The sequence below is a fragment of the Anolis carolinensis genome, chromosome 3, assembly GCF_035594765.1.
Source record: "Anolis carolinensis isolate JA03-04 chromosome 3, rAnoCar3.1.pri, whole genome shotgun sequence".
Lineage (NCBI taxonomy): Eukaryota > Metazoa > Chordata > Lepidosauria > Squamata > Dactyloidae > Anolis > Anolis carolinensis.
In genome coordinates this window covers 54,139,085-54,160,163 of record NC_085843.1, presented here as the reverse complement: position 1 = coordinate 54,160,163, position 21,079 = coordinate 54,139,085, and the positions used below count along the sequence as shown (strand labels likewise).

General features: G+C 40.0%; 1 protein-coding gene across 1 annotated transcript in view; it reads right to left on the bottom strand.

Annotated features, from left to right (window-relative positions):
• The window catches only part of cd247 (CD247 molecule), a 45,075-nt gene extending 24,983 nt beyond the window's left edge, over window positions 1-20,092 (bottom strand). The window contains exon 1 of the mRNA XM_003219127.4: window positions 19,876-20,092. Within this exon, the coding sequence (XP_003219175.1) occupies window positions 19,876-19,933 (58 nt within the window). The 5' untranslated portion in view covers window positions 19,934-20,092. The remainder of the gene's footprint in view (window positions 1-19,875) is intronic.
• Between the last annotated feature and the right edge of the window lie 987 nt (window positions 20,093-21,079).

Sequence of the window (21,079 nt, the reverse complement as noted above, 5' to 3'; positions counted from 1 at the left end):
TCCCTACCTGTGTTCATTATAGCAATTGTAGACACAGGGACTTCCAAAGGTTTGAAGACAACCCTTCATTATTACACTTAAAGGCCCATGGCTTTTTCGAGACTTTCCAAGGAAAGCACATTGGTCAAAACAGACCACATGCTCTTGCAAATGTTGTTGGACTTCCACTGACATCATCCCTCCCTATTGACTTGCTTGGTAGAGGATGATGGTAACTATAGTACCACATGTTTCTCAGTTGATGTAATGCCTGGTATGGCGTTTGCCACAGAGATTCTACCTCCACAGCCATCAACATAAAGAATGTCTTAAAATGCCCACACAATACCAATTTAACAGTTAATTCCCTTGAAAGTAAAATTTACCTATATACTGTACTCACAGGACACCTAGATAAATGAGAAGAGGGGAAACACATCAATGTTCATACTTGCCTTTTATTTGGGTAAAAAGTATAATACTGTCTGAAATTCTCTTTTCTCCACTTCTACTGACCTCTTCCCATTCGTATGGTTTCAAGTATGACTTTGACCAAACAGAATTTATTTCAATGTAACCAGATTATTTTTGATCTGTCTAATAGAATTTAAACTGCATTACGCCCCCTCATATGTGCCATCCTAGACCTGAGCACATGAAAATCACATATCTCTAAATGATAGTCATATTTCAGTTTAAAAGAATTTCTGTATGGAAAAACAAAAACAAAAACTAAATCTGTTCAGGGCAGCATAGCAGTTCTGTTTGCAGACATACGCTAAATTGAGCCTTTCACCACCAGATTTGTCATACAGTCACTAAAACCGCCCCTGGACAGCCACCCCATGCCTTGGATGGAACAGGCAAGATCAAAGAAGCATCCGGCTAATGTCCTCCCAGCAGACACAAAGTGATGACAACAACATTGAGACATCCAAAGGACCAGAGCAGAGGATCCCCGGTGGATCTCAGCACTGATGCAATTATTTATTATCTGGCAATGGAAACATAATGAACTCCATCCTTGATCCTTCCCATTCTCCACATGATAGCCATTCAGAGAGGCTTCAAAGCCTAGTGGACTTTGAATGCTATAGAAGGAAGAATATCTGCAGTGCCCTAAAAAGGCACTTGTAAGTACAAGGCAAACCTATGCATGCATATGCTGTAAACATTATGCCATCCAGTATACAAGTAAGGTAAACTTGTGTGTGTTTGTGTGTGCCTTCAAGTTGCCTATCAACTTGCAATGACTCCATGAATTTGATATGGTTTTCTTGAGCAAGGAATTCAGAGGTAGTTTTACCAGTTTCTTCTTCTGAAATGTTGCCAACAGTACCTAGCATTCTTTAGCAGTCTCCCATCCAAGTACTATCCTGGCCTGTCCCTGATTAACTTCACAGATCAAAACTGACCTAGGACTTCATCAGACAAACTTCTGGCTATATTTCCATGTGCTTAGGAAATAAAGCCCCACAGGAGCCCCATGGAGGCCATCATATGACATAAGGGCACTTCTAGTGGGACTCCGTGGGGCACCATTTCCTAAGCACATGGAAATGGAGCCAGAAGTCCATCTTCAGGAGTCAGGTGTTATCCGACTCCAAACCTGAGAAAGTGGGAACGTGGGTAAAAAAACAGAGAAAGAAGGGGAAAGGACATGGGAGGGACGTCCATTGCAGAAAATAGGGAAAGACAGTAAGGAACTGGGTAAGTTGGTTACCTCCACTTTCTCTGCTTTCCTCCCACCCATCTGATGAAGTTATTAGTGCCTTCAGGCTATTAATGTGGATACTAGGGGTCATTAATAGCATTCCTAAGTCAGATATGAGTAAGTTATATATTAGATACACAGCACAGGTCTCTTTGAAATATCCAGTAGAACAAATTAGCAAGAACACCATGACATGACAAAAGAAGACACACGCAGAAACTTATTACTTTGAAGCAGTGTAATAATGGCTGGATTTGTTCAAAAAGCTATTGCAGGAATTGATGGATTTGGCAGATCGAGACAAAATGCACAAAGAATGAAAATAGACTGTAGTGATCGGCATTTTATATTTTCTTTTTAGTTTTTTGAGGGCTTTTACAGCACAATTCTATGTGATAAGTGTTCTTTAGACTTGTTCTCAGATAAGCACACACAGGATTGTTAAAATATCTTTTTTTAAAGCTTCTATACTACGATAATAATACTTAGGATTTATATAGTATGTTCTAAGTGTAGAAAGTGCTACAGACTTGCATATCATCTCAACAATCCTTCAAGTATTTTTCTAAGGTAAGACACTTAGTATTACCTCCACAATGCAGATACAAACAATGGCTGAACATGCAAAAATATAATTATGCATGGCTTAAAGAAAATGGATCAAGATCTGGAAGGGGGGGTGTTTTCTTCCATTGTTCATCATACTAGAACTCAGGATCATCTGACAAAGCTGATCAGTGGTAAATTCAGGACAAATGAAAGAGCATTTCTGCAGCCAATACATACTTTATGGAATTTGCTATCATAAGACATGATGACAACTGGCATTTTAGATCGCTTTCATATCATTGAAGGATAACTCTATCAACATAGTGTTTCAATTATAGAGGTCAGGTCCTTTTACATTTTGTGATAGTCCCCTTATTGTTTTCAGAAAGCTAGAATATCAAAGATGGTCATATATTGGTTAAATTTGGGAAACAAGGGCAGGATTCTCAATCACAGCGATTGAGAATCCCAATTCCCAAATTTCAAAATTCAATCATGATATTAAGGACAATTAGCTTTGAATTATCTTAACTGATGAAAACCATTTGTTCCTTCAAATTCTGCTTTTAGGCTTTGCAAAAACATCTGTTTGAGCATTAAAGGTGTCATTACGGATATTTGTAAAATTGGCAGATTGTTGTCCCAAGCATCATTTCTGCCCCTCCATGAAATTTTCCTTCAACGCTACAAAGAGTGACACAGTGAAAACCATTCATATCCAGATCCCATATTTGGAAATACTATAGGAAAGAACAGGAACAAAATCTTGGACCATCTGGTCTTTTGTACTCAATGTTACGCAATGTTATGTTTTGTTATTTTGTTTATTCGTTCAGTCGCTTCCAACTCTTCATGACCCAATGGACCAGCCCATGTCAGAGCTCCCTGTCAGCCACCGCCTCCCCCAGCTCCTTCAAGGTCAAGCCAGTCATGTCAAGGACACCATCCATCCATCTTGCCCTTGGTCGGCCCCTCTTCCTTTTTCCTTCTATTTTCCCCAGTATCACCATCCTCTCTAAGCTTTCCTTTCTTCTCATTATGTGGCCAAAGTACTCATACTTATTTTATCAACTGTTAATTCTGTATATCTGAATTGGGTTTAACTAACCCCTTTTCTCCACATTTACACTGTTTGACTCTTTTTGCATCTCTTGAAATAGTTTCAATAAATTCAATTATCTCATTCAGCATGAGTACAGAACAAGAATAGTGTGTTAAAATGGTAAAACAACAGCACAGTATAGTGGTTTGAGATTTGGACTACATCTCTGGAGACCAGGGCTTGAATCCTACTCAGCCATAGAAACCTACAGAAAGACTTTGGGCCAATCACAGATATACATATCTTGCTAAGAGAAACATTAAAGTTGTCATAAGTTGGAAACAATTTGAAGACACACAACAGCAATAATGGGATAGCACTGAGATGCCAGCTGTTTGATGAAACCTTTAATTCTACTGATAAACAGATTCCCAAGCATTTAATTCTCCACTTGTTTTTATCCCACTATGGCCGCCAACCTTTTCCAGCAGATTTTCCCGTTGTCCAAATGAAGCTGTCTGTCATTTCTACCAGCAGGGGCTGTCAGTCCCACCTTCACTCTACAGCAGTTATTATATGAGATGAAGAAAACAAGCCTCCCTGGGTATAAAACTGGCATATAATAATAAACAAGTTCACCCCGGATTAACCAGAGAAGTGTGGGTGGTTTCAGTTGAAATGACAATGCAGTTTGTCATCTGTTTGCTGACACAAAGATTACCGGCACCAATGCTTTCTGCTGAGTCTTGGGAAAGCAGCGAGAGACTTGAATAGAAGAAGTCTCAGTAAACAAAGTAATAAGTGAATAACAGTGAATAATCTCGTTCTTGGCTAAATGTTTCCCCTGTAGCAAAACAAATGATGCAGGTGACCATGGGTCATTTTTTCCACACATATTTTCAGCTTAGTTGTCACAATCTAGATAAATACATTAAGAGGCATTAACAGAAACAAAAAATGAACATAAATTATATTTTAGTAAATATATTAACTTAAGGCATATCCAATTAAATTAGCTTAAGCCTCACTGACCCCTCAATAGTGTCCAATGAAATTTTCTTCTCAGAAGACATGCATCTTGTTGTATTGTGTAATTTCATGATATTCAACTAAGGCCGATTCCACACAGGGGAAAAGTCCACTCCAACCCAAGTTTTAAAAACCTGGGTCAGGGGGACTTCTGTCCCCACACCGACTAGAAAAACCTGCCCTTTTGGCATTGGGCGTCTAGATATCCTCCCGGGACCTTCCAAGAGAACACTCAGACACTCACATCCCCTCCCCCAAGCCCCTTAAAAACACCCAAAAAAAGAGAAAATACCTTGTATAGAAACAATACACCAGGAGATGAAGGGAGGAGGAAAATCGCTCCTTGCCTCCGCCCTTCTCCTGGTGCGTCATTTCTATGCACCAGGAGAGGACCAGCAGCATGGAAATAGCGGCCGCGTAAGTTATTTTCTCTTTTGGGGGTGTTTAAAGGGGTTTTGGAAGGAGGTGGGTGCTGTTTTGGAAGTGGTCTGCGAACACTTAGAAATAAATGCAGTCATTGCTAATAATCAACACGGATTTACCAAAAACAAGTCATGCCAGACTAATCTGATCTCTTTTTTTGATAGAGTTACGAGTTGGGTCGATACAGGGAATGCCGTGGATGTAGCATAACTGGATTTCAGTAAGGCCTTCGACAAAGTCCCTCATGACCTTCTGGCAAACAAACTAGTAAAATGTGGGCTAGACAAAACTACGGTTAGGTGGATCTGTAATTGGCTAAGTAAACTAACCCAAAGGGTGCTCACCAATGTGTCGTCATCATCTTGGAAAGAAGTCACGAGTGGAGTGCCACAGGGCTCCGTCCTGGGCCCAGTTCTGTTTAACATCTTTATTAACGACTTAGACGAAGGGTTAGAAGGCACGATCATCAAGTTTGCAGACGACACCAAACTGGGAGGGATAGCCAACACTCCAGAAGAAAGGAGCAGAATTCAAAACGATCTTAACAGACTAGAGAGATGGGCCGAAACTAACAAAATGAAGTTCAATAGGGATAAATGGCCATCTGTCGGGGGTGCTTTGAATGCGATTTCCTGCTTCTTAGCAGGGGGTTGGACTAGATGGCCCATGTGGTCTCTTCCAACTCTACTATTCTATGATTCTATGAAATGCAAGATACTTCACTTCGGCAGAAAAAATGGAATGCAAAGATACAGAATGGGGGACACCTGGCTAGATAGCAGTACGTGTGAAAAAGATCTTGGAGTCCTTGTGGACAACAAGTTAAACATGAGCCAGCAATGTGATGCGGCTGCTAAGAAAGCCAAAGGGATTTTGGCCTGCATCAATAGGGGTATAGCGTCTAGATCCAGGGAAGTCATGCTCCCCCTCTATTCTGCCTTGGTCAGACCACATCTGGAATACTGTGTCCAATTCTGGGCACCGCAGTTGAAGGGAGATGTTGACAAGCTGGAAAGCGTCCAGAGGAGGCCAACTAAAATGATCAAAGGTCCAGACCTAGAACAAGCCCTATGAGGAGAGGCTTAAAGAACTGGGCATGTTTAGCCTGCAGAAGAGAAGGCTGAGAGGAGACATGATAGCCATGTACAAATATGTGAGGGGAAGTCATAGGGAGGAGGGAGCAAGCTTGTTTTCTGCTGCCCTGCAGACTAGGACGCAGAACAATGGCTTCAAACTACAGGAAAGGAGATTCCACCTGAACATCAGGAAGAACTTCCTCACTGTGAGAGCTGTTCAGCAGTGGAACTCTCTGCCCCGAAGTGTGGTGGAGGCTCCTTCTTTGGAGGCTTTTAAGCAGAGGCTGGATAGCCATCTGTCGGGGGTGCTTTGAATGAGATTTCCTGCTTCTTGGCAGGGGGTTGGACTGGATGGCCCATGAGGTCTCTTCCAACTCTACTATTCTATGATTCTATGATTCTAAATAAAAGTATCTGAGATATTTGCAGGGTTACTGAAACTCTGATGATTTAAGGATTTCCAGATTTTTAAAACTATATTTAAAGCAATATACTACACCATTTCTCAATTGACATTTAATCTGTTCTATTGTTTACCAGTACATTCTTTGTTACCCTTTCGGTCACAATCTGTAGAAAATGTTGGATACTAGGGATGTGCCTTATCATACATGGGTATTTTATATTGCAGAGATCTGCATCTTTGGTAATGACAAGGTCTTGTTCCAGAAGGAGGCACATTTGGGTATTTGCTGGCACCCAAACATCATTTCTACCTTACATAAACTATTTGAAAGGGTAAGGTGCATTCTGTGATAATGTCCTCTTTTCCTGTCAATCTTCTTCCATAATGAAGATTACTAATGGTTTTGTGGATGAGGAGCCATGCAAAATCTCTGGTTGCTTCCTTAAAGTATTGGCGAAAACCCAGAATGGATCCCGTTTACATGGAAGCCACCAGTATCTACTTGGTGTTGTTATCAAGTGGTCCATATTATAAGATGTAAAGATGACTGCCAAGCTACATACTTTTGAAATAAGATTAGAGAAAGCCAAGTAAGACAATATATAGTCAGCATGACTCGTTTTATCTCTAGCATCTACAGCAGTATACCTTTCATCAATGGCTGAGGAACAAAAGCAGAAGGACACTTACATCTTTCTTCCAACAGACATCTTTGACTACTTTAGGAACAGGATTCTGGAATAGATCTGAGTCGGAGGGAATTCTGCAAAATGCTCCAGTGTTGTTGAACTGTACCTCCCAGTAGCTTTCACCAGCAAAGGCAATGTAAGGCATGCTGAGAGATGCAATTTAAGAACATCTTGAGGTCCACAGAGTGCCCACTTCTGAGCTAGGCCTTTAACACCGTTCAGCTTTTCTTATGTTCTTAAAGATGTGCACAAGATGAAACCTTTGCAGCTAAAACAGTACTGTATGCATTCTTGTGAGAAGAAGCAGTTGTACCTTTTTTCATTCCCCACCTTATTTTTCAAGTTTTTTATTTGTCCTTTCTCATAAACATAGCCAATTCTAAGGCTGCCAAGGTTAAAAATAGTAAGATGTTATTAACATTGAGGGACACTTCATGGTATCTCTTACTCATGCCCTTGGGTGTCAGACTTTGAGACTGTCACAATATACAGGGCCAGACTAATTTTAATCAACTCAGTGATTCCAGTTCACCATCTCCAAGCCCACACTGGATTTTGTGGTTTACAGCGGAATCTATTTCTGAATTGTAATGCTATGTTGCCTAGGCATAACTCAAGGGATGATCACCAGTGAAATACATAAAATATACACCAAAATAAACAAAATCAATAAAACACTAAGTAACATAAAATTAAACAGTCCGTGTTAACATAACACACATCAATCAAAGTGGATGGTAATTTCTTTCCACTGTTGTTCTACATGCATAGCTTCACCCTGGATTAAAGTGCTGGATTTAGCCATCTCTAGCCAGCCTTACCAATGACAAAGCATGATAACAGGTGTAATCAATAAACATCTGGAAAGTTCAGGAATCCTTCACCATGCTATAAAGCAGCGGTTCCCAACCTATGGTCCGTGGACCACCAGTGGTCCGCAGGAACTAAAATATGGTCCGTGGACTCACCATTACTACTACGGATAACACAGCCCAAACAAAAGAAAATTTCTTGGTGTCTTCATGTTATGCCTGTTCTTGGGGTTAATGGGGGTGCTGATTCAGAAAATTGCATTGGATAGACTACATCAGCTCTAGATTATTAAATATGGTTTTCTGTGGGTGAGCAGATGGCAACTACTGTGTGGCATATGTTCTGTATCAGAAACTAGAGCTGATGTGGTCAATGCAATGCAATTTTCTGAATCAGCACCCCAAACAATCAAACCAAATCTAAAGTTGACCAAAAACTGATTCATAACCCTTTTGGTACTAATGTTGGAGAGTGTTCCCTTGTCAAAGTGGTCCCTGGTCAAAAAAAGGTTGGGAACCACTGCTATAAAGCTTTCATTCTCCAGCTTCACCTTTTCTAATGGCTAACACGGAGCATCTTAATAGGGTAGACATTGCTTATGATAATCATGTAACCAACCAATCCAACCATATCATGTAGGCTTCAAATGTTAATAAAGGGGGCACAGCAGCAACACAGAATGAGCACTATAACTTGTCTTTCAACTGTATCTTATATGGGCACATACTGCTCCTAAAATTTAAATAAATTTCTGTTCCTGAGATAACAGCAATGCAAAGACAAACACCAAAATAAGTTTCTCTTAAAAGCAAAAATAAGAAAAAATCAAGAAGATTCTTCTTGAAATGTAAAGATCCAAAATTTGGATCTTTGTGAGATGTAATGTTGAAATACAACATAACTGCAAATAAACCAATTGCACAAAATGACATTATTTTAAGTAATGCAGGTCCATACATAAGTTAATGGCTCTTATCCAACATACTGTGCTTGTTTCAGCTATTTCACTTCAAAGTAAGAAGCATGCAGTAAGTATTAGAAATATTCTATGGTATTCCCTTTGCTTTACTCTTCTAGATTACATTTCCATTTTATGGTGGCATTTATTTTAAATATTACAGGCAGTCCCCTACAAATAGGTTGTGTAGTTTTATTCTCAAGCTTAATTTATATGTAAGTCAGAACAGTGTGACACCAGCCATATATATGTGTGTGTGTATATATATATATACACACACACATGCACATACACATATATACACATACATACATATACATATACATATAATCTTTAGATAGCATAGGGAAGGGTTACCAGTTGTTTGTTTAGCTGTCACCTCACTTTCTGTCCCTGTGAAAATTGGATTTTGAAAAAATTGGCTTGTCATGGAACAAGGATTGGTGCTAAATTGGAGACCTTCAGTGGATAACTCTTTCAGGGGTAAGCTTTCCTTCAGAGGGGCAGATTTCTCTCACTTCTTTTTGTCTCTACCCTGTTCTTAACTAGGAGTTGTTTGTAATAGGATGTAACTCGGAGGGTATATTTCTAAGTTTCTGCATACACGATTACAACAAGCAAACAGAATTGTCAGTTAACAAGTGTAGATAATATGCATTACGTTATTAGCCTCTTTTGACCCTGCCTGAATTAACAGGCCTACAATCTAATCTGGATGAAGTCAAGGGAAACAACCTGTTGATTTACTCTTGAAAAAGCTGTAAATATCTGGATAGAAACCCCTTGGTACTTCATAGTTATAACCAAAAAGGCTGCAATCCGTCTCACTGAATTCAATTTGCAATACATGTCTCCCTGAATTCAATTTAGCTCACTTCTGAGTAGACATGAATAGGATTACACCCGAAGTCTCCAGAAGAGCACCAGTCAGCACCATTTTTACAAAGAGAAGGATGAAATTCTTACATTTTCTGGCAGTGGAAGCAGAACTTGTGCATACCTCCAAAATATACATTGAAACAACAGGATAGCTTTCTTTATGCTATTACTCAATTTACCCTTTACTCATCAACCAGTAAGGAGTGTTTATAATATGTGGAAAGTGTCAATCAGGGACTGTATGGATGTATAGCACTGAGGGAGAATGTTACTCCAGATGTTTCTGAACTGCAGTGCCTATCATCCCTCAATATTGGCTGTGTTGCCTGAGGTTGACAGGAATTGCAGCCCAATCACATGGGGAACATGTTCCCCCAAACTTGTGCTAGATTCAAGGTTGATGAAGCAACAAAAATGTTCAGTAGATATGTGGATGGGAATAGTATATTGTGTGTGTGTGTTTCATCTGTATGTCTATTTGTAATGCAAAAGACATGTTCATGGATGGTATATCAGAGTGTACCCAAAACTGAGGGTATTTAAAAAGTGTTTAGAGTCCAGTCCCCCTCCCTCTACTGTACCGCACACAAGCTGCCTAGGCCCCCAGCCGAAGACAGTATGCAGGTGTTAGCTGTTGGCCCAGCAGGAAACTAAATGTGACATGACACACAGCTTCTGGTATACACCAACTGAAATTAATTACCACTTCAATTGCAAATCCCCGCAGTGACAAAGTTGGACTGCCTCTCATACCAATCCAAAAGATAATGGAAGGGAAAGAATTTAAGACGGAGAAGAATGTGACCATTGAAATACAGATCACAACCCCCGTTATGGTTTACAGGTCCCCGTGTGTATGCTCTATTGTGCGAGGTCTCTTCTTCCTGGAAGGAATAATGGCTCACAGATGGGAAAGGCAAATGTGAATCTAGCAAGGCTGATGTGGTAATTTATTAGAATGCCAAGGTTCACCAACTGGACCCTGGTGTAAAGACATTCACTTAGAATATTGTCTCCAGATTAGAGCTCATTGTCTGTTCACAGCAGTGTTGTTGGTGATGTTGTTATTAACTTTATTTATACCCATCCTCCCCCTAATCAGGAAATGTATCTGCACATGTATCTGGAAATGTAAAAGCACACAAATGGTTCACATTAAAACAAGATTATAATATTAATGATTGTATTAAAAACACACATTTTAAAAGGATAAACCGATCAGCACCTCATAAAAAGGTAGATTTTCAGTGAACAGCACCTGTTCATTAAGTATCTTCAATTCTAAAATCCTGTTGTATTTGTCTGCTGACAGGAGGAAAGCAAAGCAAGGATGGGACCATTCTAACCTCCCCAAGGAAAGGAGTTTCACAGCCTAGGGGAGACCATTGAGAAGATGCTAGTTGAATCGACTTGGTTAAGAAATCCAGATTCAGCTCAAAGTTATTTTTGACTGTTCCTATAAAGTTGCTGACCTCCAGTGAGGATCGTGTTTTAGAGGGTTGAACTGGTGTTTGGGCGAAGTCAGATGATATTGTGCTGGACTTCAGGATAATCTGGATAGTTGGAGTGGGTCCACTATGCACATAGAACAAAGGTGTCATCACTCTTCCCTTGCATTCATCAGTGCAGCGAATGAGGATGGACTGTGCCCATGTCGCCATCACCACCACTGCCAGCTAGACACAGAGCTCTGTGTGAGCTCCAGGCTATTGTGGTAAGCATCATAGGGGGCATCTGTGTGAATAGGAAGAAGAGAGATCACCACCTCCTGATCACACAGACACCTCTGTTGATATCAGAACAGGGCACCTGCAACAGCCTGGAGCTCAAACAGAGAGCAGTGGCGATAGCTTGAAGGGTTAGTAATGGTCTAGTGGGGCTGATACAGTTTTCATCCAGCTGGACCATGGGCAATTCAGCCCTGTGGAGCAGTCCCAGATACAGAAAATTTTGGCTTGTGTAGACAGTCTGGACTGAGGTGGCCCACATCACACCTCCTCCATGTTGTGATACTCCTGGAAGCTGCTGTGTGTCGTCGAAATAGATAGCAGTCCATTCATGGTGCATCCAGATATTGGGTTTTATATAAACAAGCCCCATGTGGAGTTTATCAAGGGGTTTGGCTGGGTGCATCTGGTCACACCAAATTGTTGGTAGATTCACACACACACATACACACACACATGGCACATTCTCATCAGCTGTATTTGCAGTGATAGTACAAAACTTTATTCATTTCTACAGTGTAGTTTAGAATGAAAGATTTTATGGCTGCTGTTGATAAAAAAAAACTGGAGATTAATATAATTGCCAGTCTACTTTGAACCACCTTTTTACCCTAATGGGCCTCAGTTTTATATGCAGGCAGACTCTCCAGTAAATCTCAGATATTTCTGTTTGGCCCAGTTTATGGTCAAACATAACACAACATCTCCACACACATATACAGACAAAACCCACTAGTTTCTGTTTACGTAGATTTTTTATAACTAACCTGGAATATTCTGTTAAAGTTGTCTAGTTCATTTTAAAAACAAATTTGAGAGGGAATGAAATGAAAGCACATACCCACAATTAACCTTCATCCATAAGGATGTGACATTTTAGGAAACAGACCTGCAATGTATTTCAGTGGCAATCTCCGCTGCACAGTTGTTATCTCAAATCGTCCCAAATTTCATCCACATGTATCCGCAAGGCTTCTTTTTAACAACAAAAAGATGGGCAAAAAAAAAAGATGTTCTAATAAATTTTTGCCACTGGGATATTTTCTTCTTTCATGACATCAGAATTGCTCTTTTTCGGTGAGCTCTGATGAAGCAAAGCAGAAGTGATGTGCTTTGCTTGTTAGTAGGTTCACCTCATTTGGGGAAAAGCAATTTTTCCCCATTGGAGGGATACTGAAACCCTCACTAGCTGTTTTAAACTCTAGCCACAATTTATCAATAAACTTCAATGTCTATCGGGGTCAGAAAATACCAATACCTCCTCATGTAAAATACACAAGGCATTTTTTACACCTGGTGCCTGAGCATATATTTGTAAAGATTACTTCAGTCTAAGACTGTGATGAATTCTCATGTGCATACATTCCAATGTATACATTTCAAAGTGGCGGGGCAGCTTGCAGGAGAGTGTGATCAAAATGTTCTCCGATATACCTTGAGTTGTTCTTTTTTCTCATGATTTTTACCTTCGCTCAATGATCCTAATTTGTCAGGGATCACATAGGGAATATGATCATACCACAGTCCAACTTAAGCAAAAAGATTTGTTCAGATGATAGTATATGTGAGAGCACAATTTGGCTGTCACTCAAAACTGGGCTGGTAGAGCTACCCATCCGCTTTAGGGAACCAGGCAATACAGGTTGAGCATCCCTTCTTCGAAATGCCAAAATCCAAAATATGCCAAAATAGTTCATAGGCATGCTTGAAATAGTGACCTTTGATTTCAAATGGTTCATTGTACACAATTTCAAGCACAAACATATGAAAGTATTGTATAAATTACCTTTCCAACTATATATGTATAAGATGCATATGAAACGTAAATTAAGTTTGTGTTTAGAAATGGGTCCTATCTTCACAATATTCCATTATGTACACAAATGTAAATACGGGTATTCCAAAATTCAATACATTTCTGGTCCAAGGCATATCAGATAAGAGATACTCAACCTGTATTGTTTTTTCTTTATTGATAAAGAGCATAGAACAATCATCCCCATTCGAAGCAACTGTGCTCTGATGGAAAGGTAAGCAGTGTTAACCAAGTTGCTTTATTTTGGTTTGTCCATTCCATCCTGAGATAAAACCAGAGAGTGGTTTTTAAGAGATTGCAATGTATTACCAAGAATTGGCTCTTCAAGTGGCCTCACTGCACATTAATCAAAAATACATTATATCAGTAAGAACTATTACATTTTTGGGGTTCAGGAATCAGATCATGCAAAAGCCAGAAGGAGTTTCTTTTTCTGGGTCGCTGTGAGTTTTCTGTTTTTAGTGCTCAAGCTTTCAGACCATTGTTTACATACACCCATACATATTTTGAAACACTATAACCGGATGGCTTTTTGAAACAAAAACACTCAGAATTTTGATGCATTTGATTCAATGCAAAATTTGGGGGGGGGGGGGTGGAATTCAAAGCTGTGAATGTGCATCTTTCTGCAATCATGTTTTCTAGTACCATGGCATTAAATGAAGAGATTAAATGGCAGAGAGCAAAACACACAAAAACAATGACTTTTCTTCAAAGGGGGGGAACAATTTTTGGTGATGTAAGTGTTAGCAATTATGGACATGGTGCTGTTTATTAGCTTTGGACTTGCCAACATTAAAGCACAGATGGCAGCGACAACACAGACATTTTATGGGCATTTGTTAAGCAGTTGTCAAGAGCTGGTCAGAGATATAGCTATCGGGTGGGGACATTTCATCCAGTTAGAATTGTCCACCTCCCACAAAATTTCCTTTAAGTCACAAAATTATTAGCATTACATTTCTTTAAATATGCAATTGAGCATTTAGAAATATGTTTTAGGCATCTGAAGAAAAGGGTCAGGCACAGTTGCCAAGGGAATGCAAACATACTCAACATAAAGTTGTATGTTTACTGCTCTAATTCTGGGCACAATTCAGATTTTTGGTTATGACCTATACATCCCTATACAGTGTTTAAGTTCTTGTATGAGCCTGTTGTGACCCTGAGATCCAAAAAAGGAGCCCTTCTCTCAGTCCCAGCAGCTTCTTAGACATAGTTGGTAGGAACATGAGAGAGAAAAAAGTTCTCTGTGGTTGTCCCTAAGAGAGCTAGAATATCCCTCCCGCTTTCCTTGTCCTAATCTTGGGGGAAAGGCAGGATATAAAGAGCAGGAGTGGGGACTATTTATAATGTTATACTCTTTGCAATGTTAAACATTTGAGGGCAGAAGGATAATTCACTGGGGGGAAAAATTGTACTTGGAAGAGCACTGTCCTATTGCCTTCCCCCAGCCCTTCTCCCCATAAGTAATCCCTGAGGAAGGATAGCACCACCATCCCAAACACTGAGAAAGTACAGACATGGCAAATCAAATTATTCTGGTCATCTGAGAAAGCAAATTCCACAAGGGACTCTCCCCTGCGCTGGCAATCAAAATAAACTAAAAAAAATCACCCACTGTTTGAATTTCCATCATATCCTAAACCAGTGGTTCTCAACCTGTGGGTCTCCAGGTGTTTTGGCCTACAACTCCCAGAAATCCCTACCAGTTTACCAGTTGTTAGGATTTCTGGGAATTGAATGCCAAAACATCTGGGGACCCACAGGTTGAGAACCACGGTTCTAAGCCAACTGCCTGTGGTGGCTGCCTCACTCTCCTTGACGGTAGGGTATTATAGGGTATTTACAGTATAATAACTATTTCATCTTTTTCAAATATAGTACTTTAATTACAAAGAAGATCAACTTTAGATTCTTGGTCTCATAAAGTCAATTGTAAAACCACTTATTAGATACGCTGGAAATATGTATACATCTATTATACAATTTATACAAAGTCTAAAGCCTTATTTCACTTCATTGTTCTATATTTTTATCCCCCTCTATATCTGTTAATTGCTCCTTTCTCTTCTACAACCATATTTTCACAGAAAGATGTTTTTAAAGGAAAAGTTCCACTCTCAAGCAACTGGCAAAAAAATCAAAGAAATAATTTAAATAGAAATCAAAACACTTATAAAATACAGCAAAGCTCTGTTACATTATGTCAAGTTTGTTTTTATTTGTCGTAATTTGTTCTTCACTACTGTGGCACAGTGTGTTAAAGCACTGAGTTGCTGAACTTGCAGACCGATAGGTCGCAGGTTCGAATCCGGGGAGCGGAGTGAGCGCCCGCTGTTAGCTCCAGCTTCTGCCAACCTAGCAGTTCAAAAACATTCAAATGTGAGTAGATCAATAGGTACTACTTCGGTGGGAAGGTAACAGCGCTCCATGCAGTCATGCTGGCCACATGACCTTGGAGGTGTCTACGGACAACGCCGGCTCTTTGGCTTAGGAATGGAGATGAGCACCATCCTCTGGAGTCGGACACAACTGGACTTAATGTCAGAGGAAAACCTTTACCTTTACCTTACTGTGCTTCAGTATTAACACCAAGTCAATACAAAGTTTATGCTATAGTATAGTATAGGGTACCATATTAGATAGGTCTATTCTTAATATTAACTCTCAAGCAACCGGAAGCTATATTTATGAAACACCAACCAATCCCCGTGGCTGTCTGTTAACTGAGTCTATTGTACTAAGAAATTGCTTTAATGACCAGCCGGCCCAAGATTTCTGATGAACCTTGCATGGATGGTGATCAAATTGGCAATGATTTCCAAATGATTTGCTAAATGTCTTTTTAATTAAGAAAATATTTGATAAGAAACTAGAAACATTAGATTTTAAAAACCGAAGGTTTAGTGGAAGTCTTAACTTCCTTTGTTTACTTTACTTAGATGAAAACAATCTCCAAATCATTGGGCTTACAAAATACAACTAGAATCCATTTTTGTTGTTTACGTAAGAAGCAGCTCTTCCTTGTTGCTTTTGTTGACTTAGAGACAAACAGACTAGAAGCCAGATGTTACATGATATGTATGTAAAGATTTGGAAAACATGATCTCTCTTTGTGTTTCTAATTAATTAATTTTTTCCATGGGTGCATTGCACAGCCTTTCTTATATTTAAATAAAATTAGGATAGAGAGGTCCCGCTAGGTAAATTTGTTGCCAGTTTACATCCAGTGCTCTGACACAGGATGAACATTTTCTTTCTACAAGCAGATACAGAACCATATGAAGGGAAAGCCTCATAGGTCTCGGAGCCCTGCTTTGTTTTTATTCAGTACATACATATTTATGTGTTTTTGTCTCTCCCATATTTTATCAAATTGAGAATCTAACTTATGGCAGAGGGGGCAAATTGGAAATGTGGGAGATATAGGCTTCCTCTTCTCCAGATTGCTTGGCAACTTTTTCTCTGCACACAATGCAGGAAAGGACAAAATAAGCTCCCATTAAACCCTTTAAGGATCTTGCAGTATTTGTATCAGGAAGGATTATGAAAGGCGCCATAAAAATAATTTCACCATTGTAAGATCATATTACAACTAATATATTTACAGAATAAACTAGATGAATTTTTTTCATAATTTATTAACACCACGTATTTGGAACCAACTGGACGTGTTCCGAATCCCTCATTAGCTAACTACCGTATGTTTCTCTCATTTTCAGCCGGATTTCTACTTCTAAATAAATATGGATTGAATTGTGCCATTAGTTTTCTAATAAAGATAAACCATCAATCTGGCCCTAGAAATATTAACTAGCTCGGTTAAAAATAAATCCTGAAGCATGGGTTTTTTTTAAAAAAGATACAGGAGAAAGACTTGAATGAATTTAAATGCCCTAGGCCTCTCAGAGTCTTAAAAAGGATGTGTAGAAATAATTATGTTTATATCAGTGATGCTTTTATTGCCTCATCTTAGGGTTTTCATGGAAAGGGGAATTTAGAAGTGGTTTACCAGTTCCTCCTTCTGCATAGAACTAACAAGGGTTGACTGAAGTTCGAATGCTGTTGTTAAATATCTTCTACGATTCAGATGAGTCGTAAATCAAAATGGAAACTGTAGTCAAGAAATCAAAGAAAGAATTGGAGTTCGAAGGGCAGAGATGAACGAATTTAGATTAGATCCTCAAGTGAAAAGATGGATCATTAAACACCAAAGTAAGAGTTATCATTGCCATGGTATTACCAGTTTATCTGGATGATTCTGAAAGTAGAAGCTGACAGGAAGCGAATCAACTCATTAAAAATGTGATGCCAGAGGAGAGTTCTGCAGATACCATGGATTGCCAAAAAGACAAATAAATGGGTTCCAGAGGAAATCTAATGAACTTTACCTAGAAGCTAAAATAACTATAGAAAGGACCTACCATGGGACAAAGTGACTTGGAAAATATAATATTAGGCAACATATACAAGTGACTTGTTAGAAAAAATGATAATGTTAGGTAAATTTGAAGGCAACATACTTTTGCCACATTCACCAAGTCTGGGAAGCAATGATCTTGAGTTTGCAACCAATGCAAGTCTGGGTTGATGTGAGTTTTCCAGGCTGTATGGTCATGTTCCAGAAGGATTGTCTCCTGCTTGGTGGTCGCATTAATTATGTGACCCCCAAGCAGGAGAGAATGCTTCTGGAACATGGCCATACAGCCCGAAAAACTCACACCAACCCAGTGATTCCGGCCATTGCAAGTCTGTTAATAGTAGCATGTTTAGAGGGGTGGTGGTGTTGTCTCATTCATGGGGTTACCACAAGTTGAAGCAAACTTGATTGCAATTAATACCAATACTTTACTTATTTTCTCAATATAAATTTAGAAATTAAGTTTTAATATCATCCAAAAGGATCGGTTTTTATTTTTGTCCTTCCATGTCAGGTAAAGATATGTTTAATAGGTGGGAAATGTAAAGAAAGCTAGCATGGCTCATGCTTTGAGTACTGGTCTAGGACTCTGGAATCCCTGCTCAATTGTGGAAACTCACTGGATGATCTTGAAGTAGTCACACTCTCTCACTGTCAGAGGAAAGCAACGGCAACTTCCCTCTGAACAAAAATTGCTGAGAAAACTGTGTAATAGGGTGCTCCTAGGGTTGCCATAAGTCAGAAACAATTTGAAGGAAGAGAAAAATAAACAAACTCAGGCAACCCTTTAAAACAGCTTTACTGTAATACCACCAGTGTTCAATGTTTTTACAAAATATTATTTTAACGCCTATATGATATTGGGAAGGATCTGTACATAGTACTTGCTAACTAACATATTATTTGCCTAAATGTACTTAATTGGATCTGCATCAAAGATAGAGAGGTGGACAAACAAGGTGAGTCTGTGGCCAATTTTATGGTCTTTGGGCTGCCTGATAGTTGTGTTGGCCAACAAAAATGTAGTATTTGAAGAAGAAAGCTGTGAGGCATCTCACAGTTTTAGAAAATACCAGTATATCCCAATTCTCTGCTAGTTAGTAAAAAATAAGTTTCCTTATGACCCAAGGTAGTTGCTCCAAGGTTGGTGTGAGCAAACTGTGAACGAACGAATTTTTTGTCCCTATGGTATTCTGAAATGGAATACACATCCTTTTCTTGCTTCCTTGTTACCCTTCCAGGGCTAAATAAATAGACAAGCTTTTCACTCAACATAGAAGAACATATCCACTGCGGGAGCAAGACATCTTTACATCTTAGACTGCAACGACTCTTCCTTGTGGAGATATGAAGTGTGACGGCACTTGTTCCCATCAGGAAGAGGATTTGGACCATTGATTCATGGGGCGTCTTCACTTTTTTTTTTTTTTCATGTCAGGAGCGACTTGCAGTGGAGCGACTTGAGAAACTGCAAGTCACTTCTGGTGTGAGAGAATTGGCTGTCTGCAAGGACTTTGCCCAGAAGACACCCAGATGTTTGATGTTTTTACCATCCTTGTGGGAGGCTTCTCTCATATCCCTGCATGGGAACTGGAGCTGACAGAGGGAGCTCTGCACTCTCCCTGGATTTGAACTGCCAACCTTCAGGTCAGCAACCCAACCTTCAAGTCAGCTGTCCTGCTGCCACAAGGGTTTAACCAATTGCGCCACAGGGAGCTCCTTCACATGAATGCAAAGGAAGTGCAGAAATCAGCAGGTGGACAACGGCTCCATACCTTCCTAAACATGTCAGCCATCTTTAAATCATGACTTACAAAAAAGAGTTTACTCAAGACATTTTGAAGTCTGCGACACAGCAGCAAATGGCACTTGACTACCATCACAAGGTTTGTTAATTGCATCTAAAGCCAGGTATTTTGTCACAAGGAAGTCCTCCTCCCCGACAGTAAATGTAACACATCCAGTGGCTTCACAATTTGGCCTCCTTTCATCATCTCCTGAATCTGCTGCCTGAGGTGGCCGCCTAATGGTAGGGCAAGCCCTGGTTATAGGCCAAGGACACGGCATCCGCAGACTGCGGGGTCACTCCCCATCTTTCATTCCAGCTCTGCTTCCCACCAGCACACCAATCACCAGTTTTGAAAAGACATTTCAGGGGCTGCAGGGCTTGGACACACGCATAACCAGCTCTAACTAGGAGAAGACACGTGGAAAACCTTGGCTCACACAGAGACTCCCCTCCTGGGAACACAAGAGGGTTGCCTTCAATAAAGGCATCTCCTTTCTTCCATTTCAAAAAGAAAAAGAAGACAGTTTTAAAATAGTTCCTATAATATGAAAAGGCAGCCTTACCTGTAATTGGGAGCCGTGCCTGCAGGATGGCAGCGATCAGTATTCCTTTCCACTTCATTTTGCTCCCCCCAAGGTTACAAGGTGGGGTGGGGGAGACTCGAGGCTACAATTTAGCCGTTAGAGGGACAAGGAAAAGAAAAGACACCTTCACAGCCTTTGTTCTTCTCACTGTCTCCACAGGAAGTGCAAAGCCCATAAGATCTTTCAGAGTCCACCTGCTGGCAATGTGCTTGAAACACACAGTCATCCTTTTGCTCCACAGTCACGAAGCATTCAGAACTTGGGGGCCACGGAGAAGGAGCTTATTAATGGATTTTGAGTTGATATTGAAGACCATGTAAATCGCTTTTTATATTTTAGTATGGAGATGTAAAAAGAAATCAGCTATTTGCAAGCATCTCATTAGAAGACACTTAAACATTGTTGTAGAAATAGCAAGCTTAGCATGCCTATGCTCAATAGGTCTCTCCAAGAGTTTAGGCATAGCACGTATTCATGGCATTTCTTGCTTGTTGTTCTTAGCCACACCCTCTCCTTCTCTCTATATCAGTCAGTCTGCAGTTCATCAGAGTGAATTTGTTCTCAATTTGGTAGTCTACAATTTTGTCTGCCCCCTCCATGCTTGAAGAGCACATGTTACAGAGAGTCTCACTATGAGATGTTATGGAAACTTTAATATTTGTGATTACTGTGCATGCTCATGTATAAGTCTAAGAATTTTAGTTAAAAATTCCTGGGTTGACTTATCTATTGGCCAATGTAAATATTGCACTTAATTGTAATCAAAAGAAAGAAAGAAGTCATCCACTTCTCTGGATAGAGTGGTGAAAAGTGAGAGCTTAGTCCATCCTGGGAGAAACGAAAAGAAGCACTCACAGACCCCATCTCCTCTTTCCACTGTGATGCCACTTCTTTGACTGCCTGGGTAGGAAAATGGTATGGTAGCTGCGGTCTTTGGTGCTTCGTTTCAAAGGAGTCCCAAGAGAATAGAGGGGGTCTGTGCTTCTTTTAGGTTCTCCCAGGAGTTGCCACTCAACTCAGAGAACGGTATGGTTCCTCTTTGGATAAGAATATTTCAACTTTTATCCACAAAGAACCATCCTTTGAGCAGAGTGGCAAAGGGCCTTTTTGAATGCCTGGGTGGGAAAATAGCCGTGGCAGTGATCAGGGGCAACTGACCCTGTGAGACACAACTGGTGGTTTC